Here is a 13267-nt window from a genome sequence, read left to right on the forward strand (position 1 = left end):
TCAACAGCCACTTCATACTTACCCCATGTGAGGGATAGGTCAGCCAACCCCAGTCCCCTGGCATCGTTGATGTGTCAAGCAAGTTCACTGGAAAACACAGGAACAAAATGCTGTGTTAGAAAGCTTGCTCTACACTGAGAGCTAAAAAGCAAAGCATCACAACTGACCCCTCCTGATTCACCCCATGGTGGGACACTTTGTAGTTAGTGACAGGGACCTGTCTGGCTGTAGCGCAGTTCAATGGCAATAAATGCTGCTCCTCAGAGCTGCTGGGATGCAACAGAGCTGGGCTGCAGCCATAAGAGAAAGCAGTGTACTCTTTTGGGTTGGATGGAGCCCTGGGCATCCTATATGGTTGGCAACCAGCTTACGACAAGGGGTTGGAACTGGATGATCTTTAAGATCTCCTCCAACCTAAGCCCTTCCACAGTTCCTGAGTGGCTGTCATGGTGGGATGGGACACAACAGGATCACAGCTGCAGCCCCACCAGAGGCCAAAGTGGGCCCCAGCAGCTGTAGGAATGGGTGCCACTTCCATTTATGATTACCAGGCAGGGAAAGGAAAGGGGGGAGAAGGAAGCAGGGACGTGAGCTGGCTGTGAAACACCCGGACGTCATGCTCCTGACAGAGCAGATTAGGAGCTTTTGAAGCATTTATTAATGTTAGCAGAACAATTTGAAAGAATTTCCAGGGTTTCTTCTGTGACTTCATTGGCCCAACAGCAGGCCGAGCCCCTCTGCTCGCTGCAAGGCGCTGCTCCCACTGTTAGAGAGGCCCCTTGCCCTCAGCACGGAGTAATTACCTCGGAGATCTCAAATCCATTTTTATTTGTTATTGTTAATCTGAAGATTTTCTGCCTATTTTCCCTGGGTAATTCACCCAGCGGGAGCCCGGGCTGAGGAGTTTCCCTGCTCACGGTGCTGGAGCGCGGTGCCGACGACCCTCGGCAGGACAGCCGTGAGCAGGGCTGTGTTCACAGCCTCACTCCCCCCGCTGTCTCCATGCCCTTATTCCCACGCTGATACATGAAGCTGGGCACGGCTGTGGCTGGCTGCAAAAAGGGGCTGTAAAGTAGCACCAGGGTTGGTTGCAGCCATAGCACTGCAATGTGGGGTGCAGTGATGGGGTCGGAGCATGCAGCCCCATGGTGGGATGTTCCCCAGAGGTACAGTGATAGAATAACAGCTCTGACACAGACACACATGGACCCAGGTTGCCTGCAGACAGCTTGTGGCACCCCATCCTACCAGACAAACCCTATATCTAACACCCAGACTCATATACTGAGGGTTATGGTTATGGTTGTGGTTATGGTTAGACTAATGGCTACTGTTATGGTTTAGTTTATGGTCAGGGTTATGTTTAAGGTTATGGTTAGGGTTATGTTAGTTATGGTTATGATTAGAGCTAGTGTCATGGTTTGGGTTATGGTTAGGGTTATAGATAGGGTTAGGCTTACACTTAGGCTTAGGGTTATAATTAGGGTTAGGCTTAGGGTTAGAGTCGGCTTAGGCTTAGTGTTAGGCTTAAGGTCAGGCTTAGGCTTAGGTTAGCCTTCTTTCAGGTGCTTTGCTGCACAGCACTACACAAGCACGTGTTCCCTGCAGCACTCCTGTGGAGCGGATTACTCGTGCCTCTTTGCAGGAAGAGGGCTAAGATATTTCTTTTATTCCTTAGAAAGCATTTTTGCAAAGCGCATATAGGGGTCCGACGCATTAAGCCCACTGCAGTGGGCACTGCACAAATAGAAAGGCATTCTCTGATGCAGAGCCCTCGCATTAAGTTCCTACAGAGCAAACACGAGGCTGTGCATGAGGACCCATCTAGCAGTGCTACTGCGTGCTGTGCTCAGATATAGAATCATATGGGTTGAGTTGGAAGGGACCCTAAAGGCTGTCTTGTCTGACAAGGGACACCCACAGCTCAGACGTCAGCCTTGGTGTGGGGAAGTCACTACCCCACTGGTGCAAGAGCCCCATCAGTGAGCTCTGAGATGATCATGTTGCTACCATGCACAGTATGAGGCATGGTCTGCAGGGTGGTTGGTCTGAAGCACTGCAAGGAGCTGTGCCGTGCTCCTGGTGCTGAGCTCCAGCCCTAACTGCAGGGAATTACTGGCTTAGCTGGCAGAGTCCTCACAGCCCTCCTTGGCTCCCCACCCACACTCCTTCTCAAAGCCCAACTGGGAACCCAACTGGGAACCCTATCCAGCGCCTTGCGGGTGATGTCCCAGCCACAATTGCTTCCCCAGAGTTCTGAGGCCTCGATGCAGAAGAACAAGCAAGTCCATCACAAAGGACTCCTTTCAGCCCAAATGTTTCTCAGAAAACCTGCTGGTTTGGGAGACCTCTATCCTACAGCTGGGTAATTCTGTTTGATGTTATGGACTGTCCGGATGTATCAGTCTCAAACTGCAAGCTCCTTTTTTTCTTCTTTTTCTTTTTTTCTTCCTGAGCACCATTTTGATTTCCACTATTCTGTGCCTTGGCTTTGACTCGGCGTATTGAGCCAAAACACCAGGAGGTGTCAAGGGGAATTCTCGCACTGATGGAAGAGCTGTCAAGTCTGATTGCCCGTTCGAATGGAAGCACCTACAGAGCTGCAAGGTTGCTTCCCTGGTGCAAACTGGGGTGTTGAGCTGGAGGCTCACGCAAGTGGGATTTGCTTGACAAGTTGTGTTGTGTAACATGGTGCAATTAGTGCACACCGAAATCTCATCCATGCGGGAGCCAAAGATATATGTGTATGCATGTAAATGTCAAAAAGTAGATATACGTATGGCAGAAAGTAGATATGCATTTATGTATACGTATGTTTATTTATATACGCCCGCATCTACATTTATAGACTCATCTCCTCCCGTTTCATGCCCATATTCACATCTACCAAATTCCAGTCCCCACTTGGGATAAAGGAGCTCACATACATTTTGCCTGTACCCCCATATCCATAACCCATGGATACCCCTCCCTTCAGAGGGAGTGCTCCCAAGTCCTTCCCAACACTTGGGCTAGTGACCACACAGCGCATCGCTGTGCCCAGTAGTCCCAGCACACAAGCAGTGCCGTGGGAGCTGCTGCTGCCCAGTGTGGGGTGCACGGTGGGGCAGCTGCACACTGGGGGACATGCTAAGCCTCAGACTCCAGAAAACCAGTGGGGGACCAAAGAGGGCTCAGAGATCCCTCATAATTATTAACCCACTGCGATCCTCACTCTAATTACTCCACGGTCTCCCTCCCAGGCGGTGGGCTTTGTATCGCAGGCATGGGGAGGAAGGGTCAGTGGGAGCAGCCCCGTTCCCTTGGGCTTCAGTTCCTCTCTATCACAACTTCAAAGGCCTCCCAAGATTCACGGCAAGGTTCCCCCCCCCTCCCCCTCCCCAACAACGCCTTTTGCATCGATAATTAAACCCCTAGCAGTACGGCTGGACGCTTCAGCTCCCCGCCACCTGAGGACGGGAGGGCTCAACCTGCACACCCCATATAGGGCTCTGCCCACCCCACGGCACCCCATGGCCATAATCTGCTCAGCATGGGAAGGGCTGCCCTCAGCAGGGATGGCGGCAGGGCTATGGGAAAGGGGCAGGGAGAGGCTCCCTGGCAGGAGGGGAACAAGAGGCAGCGGCTTTCATTTCCCATAATCTCAGGCAGGACATTGGAGGGGCAGGTGGGGCCAGGAGGGGTCAGCTATTTGTATCCCACCGTTTAATCCACCAGCCCACTGAATAGCCGGCTGTGACCCCTCCAGATTTGAGGAGGGGGTAAAAATCGCACTGCAAAGCCGTGTCCTGGCCTCAGAGCATCGGGGGAGACAGGATGGGATGCTTCGGATTCAGGATCCCATTTCCTGAGACAGCAGCACTTCCAGACTGACACCAGCCCGAGGGCAGGGCATTTTGTGCCCCACGGATGTGGGTCAGCACCGGCACAGGCTTTGTCTGCCTGCAACACAGCGGGTACACGATGCTCACACCAGGACCCAATGGCTTCCACTGCCCTGAGAGGAAATGCAGGAAAGCATCGGGGGTGAATAGAAAAGAGATCGCCAAACCCAGCACGAAGATGGGATTTTCACCTTGCTGGAAACACCAAAATCAGGATGAAAATAATAGATTAGAAAGAAGCATTTTCAAACTCTTGCCATGAAAAAAAAGCAGCGCTTTGGGTTTGGATGTTCCCCAGTTCCCATCGCAGGATTTCTTGTTCAGACCTTTGGATTATCAATGTGAACTTTCTGTATTTAATTTTATATCGTTTTGGGGTTTTTTTTGTGTGGGTTTTTGTTTTTTTTTCACTGCATCGGGAGCAGCAACGCCTGCAAGGTCTGCCCAAAGGGTTACCCCTTTTCAATAGACCAGGAGCAGGAAATACTTTGATGCAGGAAGAAAGCTTGTTTGTTCAATCTGTGCTAACAAAAAATGCTGCAGTTTGGGTTTTAAAAATAAAATAATCAACCTGAACCTTCCAGATCCTGCCTGGTATTGTGCAGGATAATATACAGTGTGAGAGCATAACCTGTGGTAGCACTGAGATGTCGTGAGATAATGTGAAATAATAGTAATAATAATAAAGAAACAAAACAAAACACTCTGAATAAAGTATTTCTGAGGCTAAAAATCTTGACATTCGAGGAGAGGGGAGAAAAAAAAAAGAGAGAGATCAACACAAAAAACATCAAAAGCCGAACAGCATTCTTGCTTGAAAATACAGGTGAGAAAATACAGACATGAAATGTTGGTGTTTCTCACTGCTGATGCTCGCGTGCAGTGGGACAGCAGGGCTAATTGGGCGTGCTGGCTTAGGCAACACAAATTAAAGCCAGGGCAGCGGTGCACATCCCTGTGTATGGCACACACAGTCAGATTTGAATGGAAATAACCCATAGGAAATGTTGGAATATGAGCGTTGTGCCCACGGCTGGAGGGGACAGAGCTACCGCAGGGCTATGGGGTGGATGGGCTCGTTGTAATTCAGGGCAGGAGAGCGAGGAGGAGGTAGGAAGGCTCTGGGGAAGGGGGGTGAGAAAGGTCAGAGAGGCGAAGAACTCCATGGAAACATCCGATGTGTGTGAAGGGAAGGAGTGTGAGCGCGGCAAGGATGGGGAAAGGGCAGCTCTTGGGTCCCCACAGCATCAGGAAGGGCTCTGGGAGCACTTGTGTACAGTCCTGGGGCAGACATTCCCACTCTTGACCCTTTGGGGTGGTGCCCACATCAGCCCTGACTTGCCCTTCACTCCTCTCACAGGTGCTGAGTATAAGTGAATCCACATTTTCACCTATATTGGGGGGGATGAGCTCATACCAAGCAAACCCCAAAATATACCCCAGCTCCATCCCAGGGCAATTCAGCGCTTTCACTCCGTGTCTGCACACTGCATTCTTGCTCACCTACCTGCTGCCTGTCCAGGATTTTGCATTGCCAACATCTCCTACCCCAAACAGGGTCCTTTTGAGCATCCCATGCTGCTTGCAGTGACCGATGCTGCGCACAACCTGCTCTCTTCTTTCAGTGCTGCCCCCACCTCCCCATGAAATCTGGGCTTCAAAAGCCAGACAAACTAAAAATGAAGGCACAGAATACGGGGAAGTCTTTGGGTTTTCAGCCCTGGGGGAGGTCTGTGTTGTACCCCCTGCACTGGACAAAACCAACTTGGAATTCAGATCAGGTTTCTCAGGGTTTTGTCCATTCGAGCACTGAAAGTCTCTGTAATGGAGGATTTTGGCCATAGCCCCTCCAGGATATCGCTTGAGCAATTTTAAATTTAAAAAAATAAATTAAAATAAATTGAAATAAAATAAAATAAAATAATAATAATAATAATTAAAATAAAAGGTAAAATAAGAAATAAACGGGAATGCATTCACTCAGCGGATGTGGCCCCATGCACTCAACCCAACAGCAAAACAAACCCGATAGCAGCAGGCACCCCGCTCATCCCACTGCCTCCTACACCCCACCAGTCCCGGCGGCAAAAATTGGAGGTTTATCCCTAGAATATTCATTAAGAAAATGTGTTATTTTTGCTGGTGTGTTTAGATGTCTGCATCACTTAGACAGGTCAGGATGAGAGCAGTTGAGGTTGTTGGATGCATTTCCTAATTTCTTTGAGGATGTCTCTCATTTTCATACCCATCGTCTAAATCACGTTTAGCTCGTTGTGAACTGGTGAGTTCATTTCAACAAGCTAATTCCTTTAACAACAATTACTTCGTTTACTTAAAAATTGCTTTCTAAAACTGAACATTTTCATGGACAAAAAAACACTGGAGAGGACAGGGCGAAATTCCTCTTCCCGCAAGGCAGGATTTTAAAAGCCTAAAAACCTCACAGCGAAATTTCCTAACAGAATTTCCCCCTCATAAGACTTGTAAGGCTTCTCCTCCTCATCAGACTTCATCATCTGGGTGAATTAATCACCGAGCTTGAAGCTGGTGGTTGCCTACAGCTGCAATGCTCAATCCCAATGAGTAGTGTGCGCTTTGTGCGTGCCGTTAAGACACCCAATATTCTCAATGTGGAAAAGTGGGGATAGAGCAGAGGGTGCAGGCATAACAGGCTGGAGGAAAAGCCTTCGAGAGAGGGATTTATGGAGATCCTGGGCTGGTTGTAATGAGGGGTGCAAGGCACCGCAGCCATTGGTTGCTTTTGGATCGCGCGAGTAAAGCCTAACAAGAACCAGTGGCTGGAAGGTGAAACCAGACAGATATGTAAAAGGAAAAAAAAAAAAACAACCAAAAGATCCAATTATTTTTTATCATTGGGACGAATTATTAAAGGAAGTGATGGTTCTGCTTTCTGGCTTCAGATAAATGTCACTGTGCCTTCCTGGGCAAACACAATCTATTGGGGTTTATCGGCGTGGGCTGTAAAGAACAATGTCCTGTAGGTAGTTATTTACGGCCTTGGGTACCATACCTCTACCTGAGCATGAGGTGAGAATTTTGGTCTATATTTTTTTTTGCAAGAAATACACATGCATGATACCATTGCTCACGAATGGGTTAATTGCTTCTTTGGGGCAGAGGAGCAATTTTGAGTGTTGGTCATGCTACCAACCCACATTAGGAGAACCAACTATCTAAAAACAGTCAGGGCAAGAATAGAGTTATCATATGAATGGAGTCACTGGGAGATAAAGGAACACCAACGGCTGCGGGGAAGCACAGGACCTGACCAAAACAAAAAGCAGAGGTATTGGGAAAGCAGCACAAATCCTGCATGCTGGGTGCTCCCCTCCTGCCTGAGCAAGCTACAGGCAATTCGTTTCATTTTGTTTCATTTCTTTTTAGGAAATCTTTTTCTTTCTCTCTCTTGTAATTTTTTAGCAATCCCTCCCAAAATGTATATATACAAATAAATAGGGATTTCCTTCCCTGCTTCCTCTCATCCCTATAAGGATGGGCTGCGTTTGCCGCCGTACTTCGATTTGGATTCATCAGATCCATTTCTGCCCCCCACAGGCTCCCATTTGTTTTCGCCGTACATAAACCCCTTCAGGACCTCAGGAAAATGAAGATTTGAGGGTGTGGGTTTAAAAACGAAACAAAACAAAACACCAAAAAAAAACACAGAGAGGAAATGCATTTTGTGCACTGCAAATTTCCCTGCAAATTTGGGCATTTGATTTTTCCAGAAGTTTGGTGAACTACGAGCACATGAAATAAATGCTGGGATTGGAGCTCGCCCTGGGCTCGCTGACGGTCGCGCCAGTATTTGCTTTCTAGCAGCATTCTGAGCGCAAACAAACAAACAAAAAACCACTAAGCCTTGGAAAAAAAAAAAAACGATTTATTTCTATTTTTTAAAGGCAACCCGAAGCCGCTCCCCACCTCAAAGCGAAGCCCCTCCGTCCCCACCACCACCACCCAAAGTCGGTGTACACCAAAACTCCCTCGTTTCCAATAGGAAAAAGAGCGTCCCCAAAGTCTTTTCACCACTGCAAAAGGATTTCCTCTGCCTTTCAGCGCTCTGCTTGCCCGCAGCCCCGACTTCGGCGTTGCCACAGAAGGGATAGCAAAAGAGCTCTGAATAAAGGCACAGATGAGTTTTACCTCTTTTTTCCCTTTATTTTTTTCTGTTTGAGCAGAGGGGCAATTAATGAGATTACAATCGGGAGATTAGCGGAGGAGATTGGCACAAACCCTCCTCGGCGCCGTGCGGCGGCCCCGATTGTGGCAGTAAAGGGAAACGTTGGGTTTTCCCATCCTCCTCCTCCTCCTCCATCACCAGCAGCGAGGATCTCCAACCACCCGTGGCTGCGCTCCCTCTCCCCTCTATTTGCACAGATCCCGAACTTCACCTCATTTATTTATTTTTTGCCAATTCTTCTTTTTTTTTCTACCCCCTGCCACACGTTTTCCCTCCTCCCACACGTTCAGCCATTTCGGAGGCGATACTGCTCCATCCTCCACCTCCCACCATTCCCCACATGCCCTAAAACCTGGGGGTCCCCCACCCATCTCAGCCCCACAGTGATCAGCAGCAGACCCCAGCCCCGCAGCAGGATCCAAGTGCCATTTTCCAGCAGAAAACACAATTTGGTCAGGCGCTCACCAAGCTCAAAATTGTGGCAATTTCTGCTCTTCCCATTCAGTTTCAACACAGCGAAGACAATTCGTTTTCTGTTATTTAACTTCCACACGTGATGTCATAAAATACCACCACAAATGTTTTCACCTCTGCGACTCAGTGCGTATACTCTCCATATTTCACCCCACCATTATTTCCATGTTATTACATGCGTTATTATAACTTTCTTTTTTAGATGCAAAGCAATGAAACAATTTCAAACCAAATCTTTTTTAGTTTTCCCCAATGTTTCCCACTGAGACCATTCACGACCCTTCAGATTTTCTCTTCTCCAGGTAATATCTGAGTTTTGGCTCGCAATCTATTTTGCAATGGCCAGCACAGCGAGCTGTAGGGATTTCCCATAGACCCCACTTACTGCCCGCTCCCTTTCCCATGGCACTGACTGCAAAAAGAAAACAACATACGAGTAAATGGAATTTAAAAAAATTAATACCTTGAAGCATTCTGGAAAGAAAACAAAGCAAAACAAAACAAAACCAGCAGCTTTGTGGGGAAGAGAAAGATTTGTGAGCTCTTAGGGTTGAGGTTATGGTTATGGTTATCGTCATGGTTAAGGTTAAGGCTAGGGTTAGCGTTAGGGTTAGGGTTATGGTTAGGGTTACTGCTAGGGCTGGGGGTAGGTTAAAGTTATGTTTTAAGGTTAGGTCTAAGGTTCAGGTTAGGGTTGGGGTTGGAGTTTGAGTTAGGTTTGGGGTCAGGGTTGGAGCTGAGTGACCACATGTGATCATGGCCATGGTGAGCATCTTGGTTTGCCCTGGCTGTGGGCATGTGCTGTAGGGTTCTGATAATTTATGTCCTGATTTTTAGGCAGTTCTGTGTAGAACCAGGATTTGACTATATGATCCTTACGGATCCCTTCCAACTTGTGATTCTACGATCCTTTAAAGCCCAGCACAGGCAGGAGGCGGCAAGGCCATGCCAGCCCTATGCCAGCACAGTGTTGGCCTCAACCTGCAGCCCTACAGCAGCCCCGTTACAGACACTGTTGTCCTTCTGACCCAGTGCCCTGCACTGCTGTGTGTCACACTGCCAGCACTGTGAAAGCTTCTCTGCCCCTTTGGTTGGGCCCAGCTGACACAGAATCTTCCTGTACCGCCACAGAGCCATGCCCAGGGCTGTGGAAATGTGGACATCTTTGGGCATATGGTCCATCTGCAGGACCCCACATGTCCTCCTAAAGCCAACCCACTGCCTTGCCCAGCCCCAGACACCATCTGCCACAACCCCCCCGGAGCCCTGCATATCCCTCACCCCACACATTAGCTTTCCTTTCCAAATATCGTGGGGAAAAACCCAGTCTTTCTCATCTGGGTGCACACTTCAGGACCCAGGTATAGCCACAGACCCTGTGAAACCCACCCCAGCACAGATATCATTACAGAAGGCCACAACCCTGCTCACAGCACAGCCAGGGCCCATTTTGCCATCCCACACATCTGCCTTTGCTTTGGGGCAGGTGTGGGGACAACAGTAAGAGTAGGGGCAGCCAAAGGCCAGTGTCTAGCTCCCCTCTCATGCTCTGTCTATGGCCAGGGTGAGACGAGGTCGGGCTGGCTGCTCTGCTTGGAGCTCCCTGTGCCGATGCTGGGAGGCTGGGGGAACACAGGACCCCAAGCAGGGGGCAGCAGCATGAAGCAGGGAGCTTGGGGGTCTGGGGTCCATTCTTCATCCCATAAAACCCATCTCCAGCAGCGAGAGCCTGAGGCAAGGGCAGGAATGAAAGCTGGTGGGAAATGAGCAGAAGTGCCAGAAAGCAGGGGTAGGAGTAACAGAGAGCTAAAAATGGGTAATACAGGTAAGGAAGAGATGACGGATGGGAGGGGAGGTAGGGCTGCATGTTGGAAGATGGCAGCAGGAAGCCAGCCCTGCCGGGCACTGCAAAGGGCATGAAGCAGCCTGCGGGCCTCAGCGTGGCAGGAGGACATCAGAGCTGCAGCGAGAAGGGAGGGATGCCACCACCATCACGGCAGGGACACCGGCACCAGGGCTCAATGCGGCTGTCGGGCGTAGCAGAAGGGAGGAAGGATGCTGCTGCCAGTGCCAAGGACACGCTTGGGAGTGGGAACGGCAGATCTCTGGGTGATGAAGATCAGCAGCCCTGGGAAGCAGTCACACCACTGCCAGCACGGAAGGAGATGAGCGAGCAGATGACAGGCAGCGGGAGCAGCGCTGCCATACTGAGGGGGCCTGAGCCGGTGGTTGTACGACCAGCATGGGCTGGGGCTGAGCACAGCCAGGAGCCAAGCGCAGGCCTGTCAACACCGACACTGAGCACCCAGCAGAGGGTCCCTGCCCCAATCCCTGCTTCCCACTCCAGAAGTTCACAGCCCACTCCATCACCACAAGTTTCCCACCTGAGCCCTTCCAGCCCCCACCACCTGCATCCACACTGCACAGCCCTCCCTCACCCACCCACGGCCCCTCTGCCCCACCAGCACACCTTGTGCTGACAGCCACAACTCAGTTGGTCTGCACGGCCCCAGTCCCCCACGCAGCCAGCCCTGCACGCTGCAGCAGAGCCCTCGCAGGGGAAGGCCGGGCAGAGCTCCCAAATGTTGCTGCAGAATCGAGTCCTGCCCAGCTCTGAAGTTTAGCCACTGTGCAGAAGCTCCTGGAGCAGCAAACTCAAGCAGGCAGGAACCCGGAGCTTTGCTCCCCTGAGAGCGGGGAGAGGCTAAGACCAGCAGAGATTCACCTGACAACAAACCCCTACTGATGCATCCAAACCCACAGCCACATATACCCCCAAGTGCTGCCCCACGGCCACCCCACGTCCTACCTTCACTGGTGGTGGCGGACAGGCAGGCAGCCAAAGCGATGACGATGGAGAGTGAGGACGTCAGGTCCCCCTGTGCCCATGCCATGGTCCGGCGGGGCCGCCAGCTGCGGGATGGGGATGCCGCGGTGGTCTCGGCACCTTTGCGAGCGAACGCCGGGAGCTACGGCACACACCGGCTCATGCAAAGGCACTTTGCGCACATTGCTCGCATCCACACAGCCGAGCGGCTCGGCGGGGAGGGCGCAGCCTGCCTGTCACCGCTCACAAGCCAATGGGGTGGGTGGGCTCTGCAGCGAGCCCCCCTTCCTGCTCCGCACGCACACGCTGGACCCAGCCGGAGCATCCCGACAACGGGCTCCCGCACCCCCCCGGTCATCTTCCCCGTCTCTTGATGCTGTGCTCCCCGTCATCCCACTTTGAGGATGCTGTGAAAGCCGAACCTCCAGCCCGGTGCCGTGGTCGTGCTGCCTTGGCCCGGCCCGTGGGATGGAGGAGCTGTCGGTGGGTACAGAGTTGCTCTGAGGTTTCCTTTCTGGCTGGTAAAACAGGGGGCACACACTTGGTCAGGGTCAGGCACAAGGAGAGGTGGGGTTACCCTTCAGTTCTGGTGCACCAGGAGGATGAGGACCCCCTGCATGTGTTCCCCTCATACATCCAGGGCTGGGGGGTCAGCCAAGCCCCTGCTTCAGTGCCACATCATATCGGATACAGACCCCAGCAGTTCTCCCACCCAGGTGGGCAAAGGGGCCCTACATGAGGTCAGGGCTACCTGGGCATGAAGCATCTCCCTGCTGCCCACTGGGCACCCCTCCTGCTTGGAGCTGCTGTTATGGTAAGCCGGGTGAGTGCCTTGCTCAGCATCCAACACTCAGCATCTGCCAGATCCCCTCCAGCTGCCACCACTGCTTCTCCATCTGAGTGCTGAGCCATGGCTGATACCCGGCTGTAATCACAGCAGTGCTGCCTCCCACCTGTGCCATCGGAGGTGTCCTTATCCACTTGCTCATGGCACAGCCTTGGCCAAACTCATCCCACCAGGAGCACCCCATGGTGCTGCCAGCAGCCCCCTACCCCTGCAGCCTGAGGAGCTGCATCCCAGCCCATCTCACAGCCCATAGTCAACAATTCCCCCCATTCACAGCTGAGGATTGTGCCTGCCCCTGCAGCACTCATCACCAGGACCTGGGAACAGCCCTGCACATCGGGTCCCTTCGGCTCAGTTTCCCCTCTGGCAGCCTGGGAAAGCCATCCTCCTGCAGACAGCACTGGAGAGGTTCTGTCATCAGTGGTATCATGGGGTCAGATCACTAAGTAGCTCAGGACACGGACTCTCCTATCCCCCAATATCCCCTCCCTCCCCCCTTACCCCCCCCAGCCCCAGGTGTCCCAGCAAGTGTGGGTCCCTGTGGCCTTTGGCCTCACTGTTATGCAAACTGCCATGTTACAGAGCATAAAGGGGCTTTTCAGAAGCCAGCATGCTATAAGCCCAGAACTGGGGATCAGGAGACATCTCCAAAGCATCACTGGAATGGAGGAGTTGTGCATGTGTGCAGCTGTGGGTGCTGAGTCCCTGTAGAGGACCAGACTGTGCTCAGTGTGTCCAGAGTACCATAGCACATGCGTTGTGTGAGTGGGAGGGTTTGCATGCTGAGCCTGAAGGGGGCATGGAGAAAGGGTTCTAATTTCATCTGACCCCTTGCTTTGACTCTGCATGGCCCCACAGCTCCTCATGGACTAACAGCTCCTCAAAGCCTAGAGCTCCTCACAGTCCTATAGCTCCTTCATGACCCTGCAGCTCCTTCATGACCCTACAACTCCTCATGGTCTACAGCTCCTCGTGGTCCTAAAGTATTTCATGGCCCTACAGTTCCTCATGATCCCAAGTCTCCTCATGGC

General features: G+C 51.5%; 1 protein-coding gene across 1 annotated transcript in view; it reads right to left on the reverse strand.

Moving 5' to 3' along the window:
• EPHA8 (EPH receptor A8) overlaps positions 1–12693 on the reverse strand; it is a 38356-nt gene extending 25663 nt beyond the window's left edge. Inside the window, exons 1-2 of the mRNA XM_015882832.2 lie at positions 11372–12693; positions 23–87 (exon numbers count right to left, since the gene is read on the reverse strand). Of these exons, the coding sequence (XP_015738318.1) occupies positions 23–87; positions 11372–11456 (150 nt within the window). The 5' untranslated portion in view covers positions 11457–12693. The remainder of the gene's footprint in view (positions 1–22; positions 88–11371) is intronic.
• Between the last annotated feature and the right edge of the window lie 574 nt (positions 12694–13267).

This window comes from Coturnix japonica, chromosome 21 (assembly GCF_001577835.2).
Source record: "Coturnix japonica isolate 7356 chromosome 21, Coturnix japonica 2.1, whole genome shotgun sequence".
NCBI lineage: Eukaryota > Metazoa > Chordata > Aves > Galliformes > Phasianidae > Coturnix > Coturnix japonica.